The sequence below is a fragment of the Aquarana catesbeiana genome, linkage group LG03, assembly GCF_042186555.1.
Source record: "Aquarana catesbeiana isolate 2022-GZ linkage group LG03, ASM4218655v1, whole genome shotgun sequence".
Taxonomy (NCBI): Eukaryota; Metazoa; Chordata; class Amphibia; order Anura; family Ranidae; genus Aquarana; species Aquarana catesbeiana.
The window spans coordinates 323,382,975-323,398,664 of record NC_133326.1 but is presented as its reverse complement, the minus strand read 5'-3'; the positions used below and the strand labels follow the sequence as shown (position 1 = coordinate 323,398,664).

Below are 15,690 nucleotides of genomic sequence, written 5' to 3'. Positions count from 1 at the left end.
TCCAAGTGCACTTGCAGTGCAAAGTGGATTTTCCTTTAGTAAATAACCCCCACTGAGTCACATCCTTGGCAGCATACTTGTTCCTTAAGTGGGCAAAATCTGGAACCATAACTTTGGCGGTGCCCCTGAGAGGTGGTACCCTCTTTTTTTATGTGTCTGCCTCAGCAGAGGGATGGACTTCCCCCAAAAAAGCCTGGGAAAACCTGGCCAGCAGTGTTAACTCTTACCTTTCTGGGAGCACCAACTCAACACAGGATAACACACTTAAATTACACTACCCAAGTTTAGCCTAAAAATATTAACTTAGAAATAGTTCAACAGGTTAACAAAACATAAACCACTTTGCATCCACCTGCTTACAGGCCTCTTACAACCTCAAGCCTAAATACATCTTCATTATGCAATATTTTTATTCAACTGGCAGAAGGGATGCGCACCAAAAAAAAATGTTTTACTCATTTCAGTTTGTTGATCAGTATACTACTAATGTATTATCCTTAATAAGAAAGTATGGTGTATTTCTTTTGGGCATTTTTTGTTGTTAGTGCAGTTTTTACTTTAACCGCTTGCCGACTGCCCGCTGTTGATTGACGGCAGAACAATGGCACACCTGCGCGAATCGCCATAGCTGTACGGCGGATGCTTTAAGGAATATAGGCCCGGGGCATGATGTAGGACCTTGTGCACCTGCCCGGCTACTTGCGATTGCTCCTGAGAAGGAGAGAACGGAGATCTGTCAATGTGAACAGACAGATCTTCGTTCTGTCAGGGGTGAGGAGAGCGATCTGTTGTTCCTAATGTTTAGGAACAACAATCGCTCTCCTCACCCAGGCAGTCCCATCCCCCCACAGTTAGAATCACTCCCTAGGACACACAATTAACCCCTTGTTTGCCCCCTAGTGTTAACCCCTTCCCTGCAAATAACATTTATACAGTAATCAATGGCTATTTATAGCTCTGATCGCTGTATAAATGTCAATGGTCCCAAAATAGTGTCAAAAGTGTCCGATCTGTCCGCCGTAATGTCGCAGTCCTGATAAAAATCGCCGCCATTACTAGTAAAAAAAAAAAAAAATAATAAAAATGCCATAAATCTATCCCCTATTTTGTAGACGCTATAACCAATCAATATACGCTTATTGCGATTTTTTTTTTACCAAAAATATGTAGAAGAATATATATCAACCTAAACTGATGAGAAAATGTGTTTTTTTTTACATTTTTTTTTGGGAGATATTTTTTATAGCAAAAGGTACAAAACAAAACAAATGCTGGGTACATGCCCTATGGAGGGAATGGAGGTTTGGTGCATTGTCACTACCATACACAATATTTAAGGATGGGGGGGAATTGCAAGCAAGGCTTTATCTTGGCAATATTGTCTATAATTTATTTACTATGCAATCCATAGAAAGATATAATTGATTTGAATGGTCCCTAAATGCATCCAGGGAGGAGGAGCGGGGGGTACCACACACACATGCAAAGTATTGGATTACATTTTTTAGGGCATATGTGGTACGTTGAAATCCCACAACTGGTTAAGCCAGGGTTGTCAAACTTAATTTCATCATGGGCTGCATCAGCATTATGTTTGCCCTCAAAGGGCCAGTTGTATCTGTAAGACTAGATGTCTAGAGCATCACACCCCCTTACATCAGATGTCAATACCCCCCCCCCCACTATCAGAAGCCAAGAGTCCCCCACCCTCTCTTACATCTCAGTGCACTTCCCTTGTGCTGCTGGGAATAAGCTGAGGGTGGAGCTGGGAAGCAGAAAGTCTGGGGTCTGGAGAAGGACCAGAGGAGGACTTGGGTCAGCTGCCAGAGTCTACTGAGCGCAGAGACCAGGGAAGGCATTGATAGGGGGTACTGTGGCTGCACAGAGAGGTGGAGGATCTGTAGGAGGAGTCCCCCTCTCTGCTGCCGACTGCTGAGATGGGGAAGAGGGGGACAGAGACGCACCTCTCTGCAGCTGCACAGAGAAGTGCAGGATCTGGAGGAGGAGGTTCGGTCTTCTTCTCTGCTGCCGACTGCTGAGACAAGGTGGGGGCAAAAACAAGGGTGTCACCACAGTTGCAAGAGAGGTGTGAGGGCCACATGAAATGGCCTGGTGAGCTGGATTCTGCCCATGGGCCTTGTGTTTTGACAAAAGTGGTTTAAGCAATAATGAATCTCTTGTTTGCAATTGCTTGTATGAAGTTTGATCACAAATTACTACATGTATGGCTACCAAAACAGAGACCTGCTTTTTATTGCCAAGGATTATGGCATTATAAACATAACGGGAATGCATTGTTTTCCCTGACTCATAGACTTGTAAAGCAGTACCACTGTGTAACAGTGCAAAGCAGGAAGCAGGGCCTGCATACAGTATATGAGTGAGAAAAGACTGTCCCAATGGACTTACATAATTACACAAGCACTATACAAACAAAGGTTTTTTTTTTTAAAGATTGACACTCACTGATGACATTATTTACATACAGCTTAAACATATATTTGAAAGTAATTTAAAATTGAACATAAAAGGAATAACGTTGGGAGTGCCATGTTTGCCTGCACTGGGATGCACAGATATATTCCTTGCACCCCTGTTCAGGCAGTCCCAATCAGAAATAGCCACTGCTCCCAGTTTGACAGCTGCGCAGCCCTGTGTGGGCAAACACAGGCCTCATTAGGGTTGCCACCTGTCTGATTCAGGTTTGGACTCATGCGCCCAGGTTTCGGGCTGCCTGAAACCCGGACACATTATTCAGACTATGGTTTCCCAGCAGGGTTGCTGGCTGCAGGTGTCTAAACACTCTTTCATGCTACCCAAAGCTATCACTAACAATTCCCACACACACACAGGAGAGGAGAGAGGGCTCGATCTGCTCCTTTTCCTCCCACCCCTACCCCTCGGTGTCTGCCCACACTCCTCAGAAAAAAGTGGGGGCCGGAAATTTGAAGTCCAGCAAACTCAGATACATCTGGATGAGAAATGCTGACTGCCAAGGGGTGAGTGAGCTCACCATCCATCCCTGTCTGTGACTGAAGTCTCCCCCCTTCTCTCTCCTGCCTCTTAGTGAGTACACTAAGGTAAATCCAGGTTCTCAGAGCAACCCTTACATCAGAATTCCCCTTTAAAGCAGAGGCCACAGCGTTCCCCTTTACATCAGAGTCCTCTCCATACAACAGAGTTCTCAGTGCTTCCCTTTAAATCAGGGCTCCCGGGCTCTCCCTTACATCAGAGTCTGCAGAGTCCGCCCCTTACAGTGTAAGGGAACTCTGTGAATTCAGATGTAAAAGGGGAACTCTACGGATTCAGATGTAAAAGGGGAACTCTACAAATTCAGATGTAAAAGGGGAACTCTGTGGCTTCAGATGTAAAAGGGGAACTCTGTGAGTTCAGATGTAAAAGGGGAACTCTGTGGATTCAGATGTAAAAGGGGAACTCTAAGAATTCAGATGTAAAAGGGGAACTCTGTGGATTCAGATGTAAAAGGGGAACTCTGTGGATTCAGATGTAAAAGGGGAACTCTGCGGATTCAGATGTAAAAGGGGAACTCTGCGGATTCAGATGTAAAAGGGGAACTCTGCGAGTTCAGAAGTAAAAGGGGAACTCTGTGGATTCAGATGTAAAAGGGTAACTCTGCGGATTCAGATGTAAAAGGGGAACTCTGTGGATTCAGATGTAAAAGGGGAACTCTGTGTATTCAGATGTAAAAGGGGAACTCTGTGGACTCTGATTTAAAGGGAACTCATATGATTAGAAATGTTATTTAATTGCAAAATATATATATCCTTTATACTATAAAAAAAATTGCTGTGAACCACTAAAGTGTTTCGGGTTTGACTTGAAGGAAAGATGGCAACCCTAGCCCTCCCACAGGCATACGTTTCAGTACACCAGTCTGAATAAGGCCTTTATTGAATCTTACACAAAGAAGTACTTAAAGAAGTATTATCACTTGATGCTGCAGTCCCCCAAGTCCCATCTTTTTTAGAACCTGTACAAGTTCAGATCCAGGATGTGACAGTCTGCCCCAAAATCCATCTGCTGACGTCCTACCAAAAATGGAGGTGTGTCTGTTTAACACTGAACAACGCAGGCGCACTCCCAGTAGCGATGTTCCTGTGCTGCTCACACATATCATGACTGTTTACTAGCTGGGAGTGGCCGCAATTTCAGAAGAAGGCTTTCATGAACGATTTTAACTTATTATTTATTATCAAAATGTTGTGCCATGTTCTGTGTATAGTTGGAAGCAGGGCCTCAGTCTGCCAGCTGGTTAACAGACAGGACATGTGCAACATGCCAAAGTCCTGATTGTACATGCAATTTTTTTCATATAGTTTATAGTTTTGTATATAGTTTTCATCTAGTACATTTGGGATTTTAAAACATCTTCATGTACAGTCTATAAAACATTTTATGAAAATCCTTATATGAATCCCCCTGTGCCAGAATCCCACTTTTTGGGATTCAATGGGATTCAACAGATTTAATGTTGCATGTTTGGACACGAATCTTAGAAAAGCCACTACTAACAGGTGCGTCTGTCTTTGCAGCCTGAGGAAGAAGCCCAGGAAGCTTTGGAAGAACCTGCTGCTGAACCTCTGCTGGAGCCAGAAGGGGAAAACTACGAGGAAGCCCCTCAGGTGAGACAAATGATCTTAGATATTACTGGAAATCGTAGGATATTAAGATATACTTACAGGAGCATCAAAAATACGGCATACCTTATCTGTTAGCCCCTTTACAGATAGCAATTTGCCCATGCCTGATCATATCGATGTGTCATACATTCACACTAGTGTGATCCCAGATGCAACTTGAGTCGCAAAGAATGGCATCACAATGGAAATCACATATTCAATGGTGCCCATTCACATCAATGCAACTCAGCACAGAGCAATTTGTAAAAGGTTCCTGTACTACTTTTGGCCCCCATGCGAATCACATCTGAGTTGCACTACATAATGGCACTGAAAATCGTTTCAAAATCAGATTTCAGCAATGTAAACCTTAGTGGCTAAGCGCTACATTCTGTCATCCGGGGCAAAGACACAGTTCGGCGCCCCCCCCCCAAAAAAAAAGAGGATGATGTTGGTACTTTATTTTTATTATTTAATTTCCATTTCATAATTATTTTGCAACTGAATTATTTTTTTTACAAAATTGTTATATTACATCAATGCTCCCTTGCACAAGTGTCCCTCTTTCATCAGTGTTCCCCTTACATCAGTGTCCCCCTTACATCAATGCCTACCTTACATCAGTGTCCCCCTTACATTAGTGTCCCCCTTACATCAATACCCCCCTTACATCAGTGTCCCCCTTACATCAATGCCTACCTTACATCAGTGTCCCCCTTACATCAATGCCCCCCTTACATCAGTGTCCCCTTACATCAATGTCCCCTCTTACATCAATCTCCCCTTAAAGTACTGCCTTTCTTGCACCAGAGTCCCTCCTTACACCAGAGTCCCCCCTTAAATAAGTGTCCCCTCTTACATCAGAGCCTCAGAGCCCCCCTTACATCAGTGTCCCACCTTATTTCAGTGGACCCCCCCCCACATCAATTCCCCACTTTACATCAGAGTCCTTCCTTACACAAGAGTCCCCCCTTAATTCAGTGTCCCCACTTACATCAGAACCCCCCCCACTTCAGTGTCCCACCTTAGTTTAGTGCCCCCCTTATGTCAATTCCCCACTTTACATCAGAATCCCTCCTTACATCAGTGTGCCCCCTTAATTCAGTGTCCCCACTTACATCAAAGCCCCCCCCCCTACATCTATTCCCCACTTTACATCAGAGTCGTTCCTTACATTAGTGTACCCCTTTAATTCAGAGTACCCTCTTACATCAATTTCTCTTTTACCTCAGTGTTTCCCCCTACAATACTGCCTTTCTTGCATCAGTGTCCCCCCTTACATCAGTGTTCCCCCTTACGTCCGATCCCCTCCTTACAACGTCCCCCCCTTATTTTAGTGTCCCCCCTTACAATAGTGCCTTTCCTGCATTAGAGATTCTCCATACTTCAGTGTCCCCCTTACATCAGCGTATCCCCCTTACATAAATTTGGCCGCTTTTAGCAGTGTGTCCCCTCCCCCTTACCCGAGAGTGCCCATCTTAAATCAATTTGCCCACCCCCTATCCGTGTGCTTCCCTTACATCAGTGTGCCCCCCTACCAGCATGTGCAGTAGTAGTAACAGAACAGATCTTTCAGCTGCTCTGTCTGGTCACTGTCGGCTGCTGCAGCTGAAAGACTGTGTGTCATGTGTAGACATATACTTACAAAGCTCCCTTTCAGCCCAGGATCTCCCAGCCACATTACCCCACCTGACCCTGCTCGCAGAGGATCTTGTAATTCCTCCGAGTCCACGTCAGGCTCCCTGGAGATAGACCATTCACTCTGCCAGCCTGCAGAGCTGACACAGTAGGGGGCACAGGTGTCCTCCTGAGCACAGAAGAGGCAGACAGGCATCTAAGTTGTAGGCTCCCACACCCCTCTACTGAGCTCCGCAAAACAAATCATGGTGCCCCCCTCAATGTAGCGCCTGGGGCATGGGTCCCTCTGCCCCCCCCCCCCCTAAGTTTTGGCCCTGATGAACCTAGTCCTGTGTGCACAATTTGATTTATACAGTAGCACTAAACATGTTTCCTTTGTTACAGTGGTGTAGGGCTAAAATATAATTTTTGTATTGCTATCCATGTTATTGTTAAAAGGAAACTATAGTGGTGCACACACATTAGTCTGACCTTAGCCCTAATAAACGCCAAAGGATTCCGTCACAGCAAGGCAATGCAAAACAGGAGCAGTGAGACAGATTATGCAACACTTGCAACAGAATGAAACCTGACCCTGACCACTTATTTACTGTGCATTTATTAAGCTGACAATCTGTCTTTTCTACAGTGATACAGACCTGTGCAAATCTGTTGAAGTTGGCTGCCCAGAACTTTACATACTGGGGTCACAAATACACAGAAAACCTGTTGCTTACACTTTACAAAATGAGCGGTAGTCTTTTTTTTTTGTTATATTGGGTCACTAATTTGCTTCATAACTGTCCCCCATTGTTAGCTTAATCTGTTGCCACCTGTGTAATACATATTTTCTGTGGCAAAAGGGTTGGACTTTAAAGCGGTTGTATACCCTGCTTCGACATTTTTACCTACAGGTAAGCCTTATTTTAGGAAAAAAGAATATCTCCTAAACCTGCAAGACTTAAGAGATATTGACCTTGCATGCAGTTGCTGACGTCAGCGGCGCATGCGCTCTGAAGGTTCGACGTATCACGCCAGGACTTGCCGGAACGGAGGGCTATGCACAGGAGTGTCCTTATGGCAGCTCCGGCCACACAGTGCTGGAGCCAGCGATCCCAGAAGAAACACAGAGGAAACATGTCAGCTCCCTCAGCAGTGAATGGGCACCGCTCCAGGGCTTCGTTCTAAGGTAAGTATTTCACAATGTGCTAGTATGCGAAGCATACTAGCACATTGAACTATTGTCTTGCAGGTTTGTTTTTTTGTTTTTTGTTTTTTCCGCAGTTTACTACCCCTTTATTGCCCACACAACGCACATATGCGTCACTGGGCGGCACTGTTTCTCCTTTGAGAGCACTCCCAGCACAGAGATCGAGCTGTCAAAGACAGCTCTCTGTCCCCACTAGCCGTTCAGAAGGCTAGAGAGATTTTTAGGCACTAGCAACTCACAAGGAATATGATTAAGCCCAAAAAAATGAAACCCATACATTTCTTTTAAAATTGTTAGATTGTATTATTTTTTATTTATTTTTTTTACAGTATCTTATAAAATTCTCCAATGTTTTGTTTACAATTATATTTCATTAATAATCTTTAAAATATTACCTAGCAATTTAATTAGTTGGAAGTACAGTAAATGGCAGCTGAGAATACAAGCACAGTGGGGTTGATTTACTAAAACTGGAGAGTGCAAAACCTGGTGCAGCTCTGCATAGAAACCAATCAGCTTCCAGGTTTAAGCCCAGGTTCGCATTGAGGGCAGGTTGAACTGCCCTCAAGCAATGCAGTCTGACTTCGGGGGCAATTTGACAGACATCTGTGGGGGTTCATGCACAGATGTCTATTGAAATCGCCCCTGAAGTCGTCAAAAGTAGTACAGGAACTATGTTTGGGAATCTGCATCGCACCAATTCAGACAGTGCCGTTGCCGGCAATAGCCGCTGATTTGACATGCGATTTGACATAGCACATTAAAGATCAACCCCTGAGTTTCACAGCTAGTATTATTGAATCTTCAAATTAACAAAGAAATGGCTCTGCTACAAGCCAACATTAGGGCCCCTTTTACACTGGGGTGGTGGAGGCATTTTTAGCGGCGCTTTACCAACGTTTTAGCGGCGGTATTCGGCCGCTAGCTGGGCGGCTTTAACCCCCGCTAGCGGCTGAAAAAGGGTTAAAACCACCCGCAAAGTGCCGCTACAGCGGCGCTATGCCGGCGGTATAGCCACACTGCCTCATTGATTTCAATGGGCAGGAGCGGTGAAGGAGTGGTGTATACACTGCTCCTTCAACGCTCCAAAGATGCTGTTTGCAGGAGTTTTTTTCCCTCCTGCCAGCGCACCGCTCCAGTATGAAAGCCGTCGGAGCTTTCAAACTGGAGACAAAGCAGCGGCAGTTTCAGGTCGGTTTGCAGGCGCTATTTTTAGCGCAATAGCGCCTGCAAACCACCCCAGTGTGAAAGGGGCCTAAAGGAGAAGTCCAACCTGAGCTTTTTAGGCTGGGCTTCTCCTCTGGGTCACAGGAGTGCAATTCATTTTACACTCCTGTGACCCGTTTTCAGCGGAGAGCAATCTGAGGTCCGCTCTCTGCTGACGTCACTGCAAACAGTCGAAGCAGCGCGTCTTCCCTACTTCCCAAGTCTGGATCCACCAGGTGCCTTGACTGATGGCAGTCTCAGCAGCTCAGTGAGCAAAGAGAAGAGTCGCTGACTGACAATCAGCAGCTCTCCTCTCGGGGAGCTGTGAGAACTGAGCCATCGGCGGTGTTTGGTGGCTTGGTTCTCAGTGCAGAGACGGCGGGGGACAGAAGCAGCATCGGTCTGACGCTCCATCCACCAAGGTAAGTATGAATCGAAAATAAAAATAAAAAAACATATTTCTCTTTTAATGCTTGTTAGAAGCTACCACAGGTGCCCACCAGGGGGCGTCTCAATCCAAAAAGCACTCACAAATATTCAAAGGAACGTGCCTTACCAACAACCATACATTTTTTGTAAAAAAGAACATTATTCCTCTTTGAATGACAGCATCCCATTGGACACGTACATCTCTGATGTATTTTTCACAAATGTAGGGCTTAGTAGTAGAGGTAAACCTTACTTCGGTTCCCTTGCCAACTAATTAGAGCACTGTGGCAGACAGTGGTGTGTGTGCACATGAAACATGCTCAGCTGCTTAATTAGCTCTAATAGTTATTGTTGAAATACGTTTGGCTGATACGACAGTTTCCATTATTTATTCGAAACATTTATACATGTTGTAGCTGCACTTTATGTACTGTACAGTCTCATCAGTCCCTGTCCTCACGGAGCTTACATTCTAAGATCACGTGTGCATAAGGTTGCCACCTCATCCCTTTCAACAAGAACACATATGAGTTACACAGGTTCTCAGGCTAATTTATTGCAGATAAGGCACCAAGTGAGTTGAATCACCACCTTAATCAGCCACAGAACCTGTGTAATTCATATGTGTTTGGTTTTAAAGGGATGAGGTAGCAACCCTACGTGTACACATACTAGGGCCAATTTAGGCAGGAGCAAATTACTCCAAGTCACTGCACTGCCCTCTACCCTAGTCTTTAATATGTAAAGCCTAATCTAGCCCAAAGGTTTTTTTTCCCTCTTATGTTAGTAAGAGATAGTATAAAGAATATTTAAAATTCCTGCCTGATTTGTATGGTTGCCTTTGATAATTCCTCACTTTGTGACACTAGGACAAGGAATGTGGTTCTCACTGAGACAGGATGGCATAAAGTACAATAAAAAACATTTTATGAGTATATACATTGGTTTCTCTTCAATAAATCAAAAAAATCTTTCACCTTTTACTTTAGATTTTCGTGACAAGCAACAACTATGGGTTTTCAAATAATTTTTTGAGGCCTCGGGGGTAGAAAAAAAACAAAAACATTTTACTTGTTCTAATCCTTTCAACAAGCAATTTAGGCATAGACTCTGTACTTCTTTTTACAAAGCAAACAATTTTATGGTAAAGTGAATGCTCCTTCCTCCTTAGAACCTGGTTGCCCCCTCTAACCACCAAGTACTCAGTCACATGGTTGCTGTATGCGAGGTGCATGCAAATAGTTCATTGGCACAGACAGTATAATCCCAGGTTTTTGGTGAGCTGCGATTGATAGCCTTGCCCCCCCCCCTTGACTATGATTTGCTTGGAAAAAGAAGGCAGTTCCCAAAGTGTAAATAATGGGGTCTCTGGGGATGCTTGGGTTTTTTGTTAGCTTTCTACAGTTCTGGTGTGATCCGGATGCTTCCTCTCACTATAATTGCCAGTTCTTTTTTTAAATTAGGAAGGAAAAAAATTGCTTTAAAGCTACTTTGACACTGGGGCGTTGGGGGCTTCGGCAGTAAACTGACGTTTCTGCGGAGGTTACGCGTTTCGCACAACACAGAGTGCTTAGTCATAGCTAACCTAGCTGGTTAGCTATGACTAAGCACTCTGTGTAGTGCGAAACGCGTAAGCTTTGTTCCACTCTGCTGTGACCTGTATTTTGGATGACACTCTATTGAATAAAGGCAAATATTTTTGGAATGTGGCTGTCCAGGATTTCTTTGATGTCTAACCATTGATTTCAGCACTCGGCTTTCACACTGGAGTGAGAGGCTCTTTACAGGCATTATGCAGGCGCTATCTTTAGCTCTATAGCGCCTATAAAGCGCCTCAGTGTGAAAGCAGCCTTAATGTTACTGAGAACTGCTGTGTTTGGGTTTTTAGAAGAAAAGACGTTTTTGGAGAGACAGACACTAGTGAAAATGTTACAGTATTGCTGAACAACTTGTGGCAGACAGCTGACGTGCGTGTAGATAATCAAAGCAAGGTACCAATTCAAGAAATTGTGTTTCCATAATTCAGCTGTGGTCTGGGATAGAAGCAATCAGGTAGAACTTTAACACAGGCCCTGGTCTGGAGGCAGTAATCAAAGTCTTCAGAACTAGCAACAAACTTAACCATTTGCTTACAGGGCACTTATACCCCTTTCCTGCCCAGGCCAATTTTTCAGCTTTCAGGGCTCTCACACGTTGAATGACAATTGCACCATCATGCAACACTGTACTCATGACATTTTTACATTTTTTTCACAAAAATAGAGCTTTCTTTTGGTTGTATTTAATCACCACTGAGTTTTTTATTTTTTAATAAAAAAAAAAAGACTGGAAACTTTGAAAAGAAAAAAAAAAGTTTATCATATTTTGTCATAACATTTTGAAAACAGGTAATTCTCCTTCACTGATAGGCTGCACTGATGAGGCGGCACTGATGGGTTGCACTCATGTGCACTGATGAGACGGCACTAGTCGGCACTGATCAGGAGGCACTGATGGGTGGCACTGATGGGCACTGATAGGTGGCACTGATGGGCACTGATAGGTGGCACTGGTAGGCGGCACTGATAGGCAGCACTGATGATGAGGCACTGATTGGCAGCACTGATAAGCACTGATAGGTGGCACTGGTGGGCACTGATATGTGGCATTGCTTGGCATTGATGATCACTGTTAGGTGGCACTGGTGGGCACTGATAATTGGCACTGATGGGCGCTGATAGACGGCACTAATTTGCAGCACATTCAGGCACTAAGGGAACCAATGTCCCCCTAATCGAAGCCGCTGACAGCGTGAAGGAAAAAAAAATTGATATCTGACATCTTTCCGTGATCAGCTGTCTTTGGCTGATATCTGATCACGTGGTAAAGGGCCTTCTGTGATTGGCCCTTTACCCGATTTATGATAAGCGGAGTCTCACTGACTCAGCAATCACAGAGCATGCCGCCCGCGTGCTCTCGGCAATTTAAGCCCGCGCTGTATCCGTCTTTCGACTATAGCACAAGTGGCAAGTGGATAAAGCAGACCTATCCTCTCTTTCGCTAAAAATCACATCAGCATGCAGCACTTCATGCTGATATGAAATCATCTTACATTTGTTAGTTAAAGAGGAAGGAAATGGCTAGAAAACGGATAAAAGTACTTACACTGATGGCAGGCAACATGTAAAGCTTACAAACAAAATATTTTTTGTTTTTTACAGTTACTGTTTTTCCACTTCCTGGTTGGGTGAGGCACTGGTGATATAGCCAGGGCCTCACAGACACATCCTAGGAAAGCAAAATTACCAGTGCCTCCCTCTTCAGATGATGTGCAGTGTCACCTCCAGGAGGCAGACACAGAGTTTCAGGAATTAAAGGGAAAAGGATTCATCTGACCTTAGTTAAAATATCCACTGTGAGAAGAATAGGGAGAGAACTAAAAATAAGATATGCAAAAAATAAAATTCCTGCCTTTTTCTCTAAGTATCTGTTTGTAGATTGCCATTACTAAACATTTCTAAAGGTGACTTCGTAAATTTTAAGATACGTGTGAAATTCCTCTTTAATGGATCAAAGCCACGGTTGAGTGGACACTGCTGCATATTCTGTTCTGACCAGCAGATGGTGTACGCGCATGCTTAGCAACAGTGCACTGAGCCTGAGGAGAGATAATGACAACAGACTAAGCCTCGGGGATGGAGGACCAGCAGGTGTCCGTGGGAGGAGAGCAAGTGCTGTTGGTTCCTTCAAGCTGTAAAATTTAAAATTATATTTTTTTCTTTTGAGACAGAGTCAACACAGCACTCATGACAATCTATGAGCTCAGCAAAAATCAGCTTTTCATATCTCAGTAGCAAAAGTGCTGACATATGTTAATGTGCAAAGCCATATGGCACATTCTAGTTTTTTGGGGGCCAGTAATACTACAGTTGCTACATCAAAAAATATGCATGCTGGATTTTTGTCTTCTATGCTGCACTACAGTATCGTAATGTAAACTGACCATATAGAAGATATTTAAAGAGACGGGGTAAAAAATCAAGATGAAGGTACATGAATGAAAAGAGCTTCTATACTCACCTTTCTGGCACTGCTTATCTCCTATCTTCCCTTAATTTTGGTCCTGAAAAAAAGATGATTGTGCTAAGATTTATTTGTCTGATGGGTACAAGCACTGGGGCATATGTGTGCCTAGTATATATCGAGTGGGCTAAGGTTTATTTTATATTGTCCCTTAAAGCCCCTCCCTATGTTAGCCCAAATTGGCCACAGCTACTGTTCTGCTCTGTGTGCTGCATCAATAATCTCCATAAGGTGCTCAGATGTGCATCAAGTCTTTTGCAATCCTAGCAATGCCCCTGGCTTAATAAGCACATTAAGCTTAATGCTACTGTGGTTTCCAACACTAACCATAGAAGTTTAAACCTCAGGCATAACCTAATGTGATTTTCAGGAACCCATTCAAGTTGCTAAAATCACATTTGATCAGTTTGTTTTCATTATGTAGGAAACTGATATAAATGGTTTTGTTTTCTCTGTTTAAAGCCTAACTCTAGGTTTCATTTCACTTTAAATAGTTAATTTGGGCAAAACTAACTAGCTAGCTATTTTCATTTCTAATACATGTGCCCGCTGTCAGCGCTCTATAAACTGTATGTAGCATCAACTGCATAGAACATACAGTGCTGTGTTCCGGCAACAGTACAGGGACTTGCTGTCCTATTCCCAGAAGTCAAGTTGGGCTGAGCTCTGCTTAAGCATTCACAGGAAGCTGGGCAGATGACATCACAATCTCTACCTCAGCAAGTCAGAGGCAGCCTTGTATTCATTCACAAAATACAAAGCTTCCTGTGACTGGTGCTCATCCTGACTCAGTTTTTTCCAGGAAGTCCCTGTACTGCTGCCAGGACACAGCACTGTATACTGTATGTAGCTGATGCCGGTGCCAGTGAGAAAGGACATGGGGAGAAAACAGCTGGGGTGAGCACACTGCTGGATCGTAGGACAGGTAAGTGGCTGTTTATTACAAGTCAGCAGGTACAGTTTTTGTAGCTGCTGACTTTTAATTTTCACTTATACCCCTTTCACACTGAAGACTGCCCCGCACTAGCCGGTGCTTTACCGGTGCTGTGGGAGCGGGAGCGGGGCGCTTTTAACCCCAAAAAGGGGTTAAAAGCACCCGAAAAGCAACTCTGTCAAAGCACTTTGCGGGGGCAGTGCGGGAGCAGTGTATACTCCGCTCCTGCACCATCCCAAAGACACTGCTTGCAGGACTTTTTTTTCGGTCAGCCTCAGTGTTGAAACACTCCGGCTTTCACACGGGGGGTTGCTTAAGAGGCGCTTTTCAGGCACTTTACAGGTGCTAAAACACGCTAAAACGCGTGCAAAAGGGCCTTCAGTGTGAAAGGGGTCTTAAGAGACTGGAGCTCCTCTTTTTATGCTCTTATATTACAAAACATTCAAATCAAAGTGACCCTCTTTTTATTTTATTTTCTTACCAATGCAGAGCAAAGTAAAAGGATCACTTAACAACTCTCCTCTCCAGCACTGTTTTGGCACTTTTCTTTACTCCACCACAGCTCAATTTTACCCCCCAAACTAGGAACTTAGCCTAACCAGGGCTCTGGATCAGTGAGGCTGAATTCAAACTATAATGGACTATGATGGACGAAGCGGTAAAGTGGAAGGCTTTACCGCTTTGTCAGCTGTCTGTTCCGGGCTGCGGTAGGGGGCAGTGTGGTGCGTGATTCAGCGTATGACACAGCTCCCTTTTTTTTTTTTACAAACTTTAATTGAAGTGTACAAAACATGCTGCTGTACAGTGTCATGCGACTCTGTACAATGAACTGCAATAACCCCTTCGCACCGACCCTAGGCAAATTTGCGTTCATGGCTTGAAGGGGTTAAACTGGGGTGATGCCTGCACCTGCAGGCATCACCCCAGTACCGTTTTTTACAGCGGGTGGTTGGCTTTTTAGTGATAACAACCGATGTGGCTAAATGCTGTTTGGCTGTTATCCTAAGGAACGGGAGGGGACATCCTCCCCACTCCGCCTTCCGTCGCTCTTCCCGGGCCTCCCGTCCCACCGGAGGATCCAAGCCACCAGCCAGTGAATTCGCCCCCTAGGCTGAGACTCGAACAATGCCAGATTCGGAGAGAGCAATAATTTTAGCTAAAGACCTCCTCTGTAACTCCAACCTGGTAACCATTACATTTTTTTAAAGCATCGCCTGTGGAGATTTTTAGGTACCGTAGTTTGTCGCTATTCCATGAGTTTGTGCAATTTCTAAGCATGACATGTTAGGTATTTATTTACTCCACGTAACATCATCTTTCACATTATACAAAAAAAATGGGCTAACTTTACTGTGTCATTTTTTTTAATTCATGAAAGTGTATTTTTTCCCAAAGAATTGTGTTTGAAAGAACGCTGTGACATAAAATATTGCAATGATCGCCATTTTATTCTCTGGGGTCTCTGCTAAAAATATATATATATATATATATATATATATATATATATATATATATATATATAATGTTGGATATAATGTTGGGGTTGTAAGTATTTTCTAGCAAAAAAATACGGATTTTAACTTGTAAGCTAC

General features: G+C 43.9%; 1 protein-coding gene and 1 non-coding gene across 2 annotated transcripts in view; both read left to right on the top strand.

Moving 5' to 3' along the window:
• Positions 1 to 15,690, top strand: part of SNCB (synuclein beta) — a 139,231-nt gene that overhangs the window by 96,822 nt on the left and 26,719 nt on the right. The window contains exon 6 of the mRNA XM_073620463.1: positions 4,554 to 4,643. Coding sequence (XP_073476564.1) covers positions 4,554 to 4,643 — 90 coding nt within the window. The remainder of the gene's footprint in view (positions 1 to 4,553; positions 4,644 to 15,690) is intronic.
• LOC141135724 (U5 spliceosomal RNA) lies at positions 10,039 to 10,149 on the top strand. The gene has a single exon (XR_012243584.1). It is a non-coding gene; the product is annotated as a U5 spliceosomal RNA (small nuclear RNA).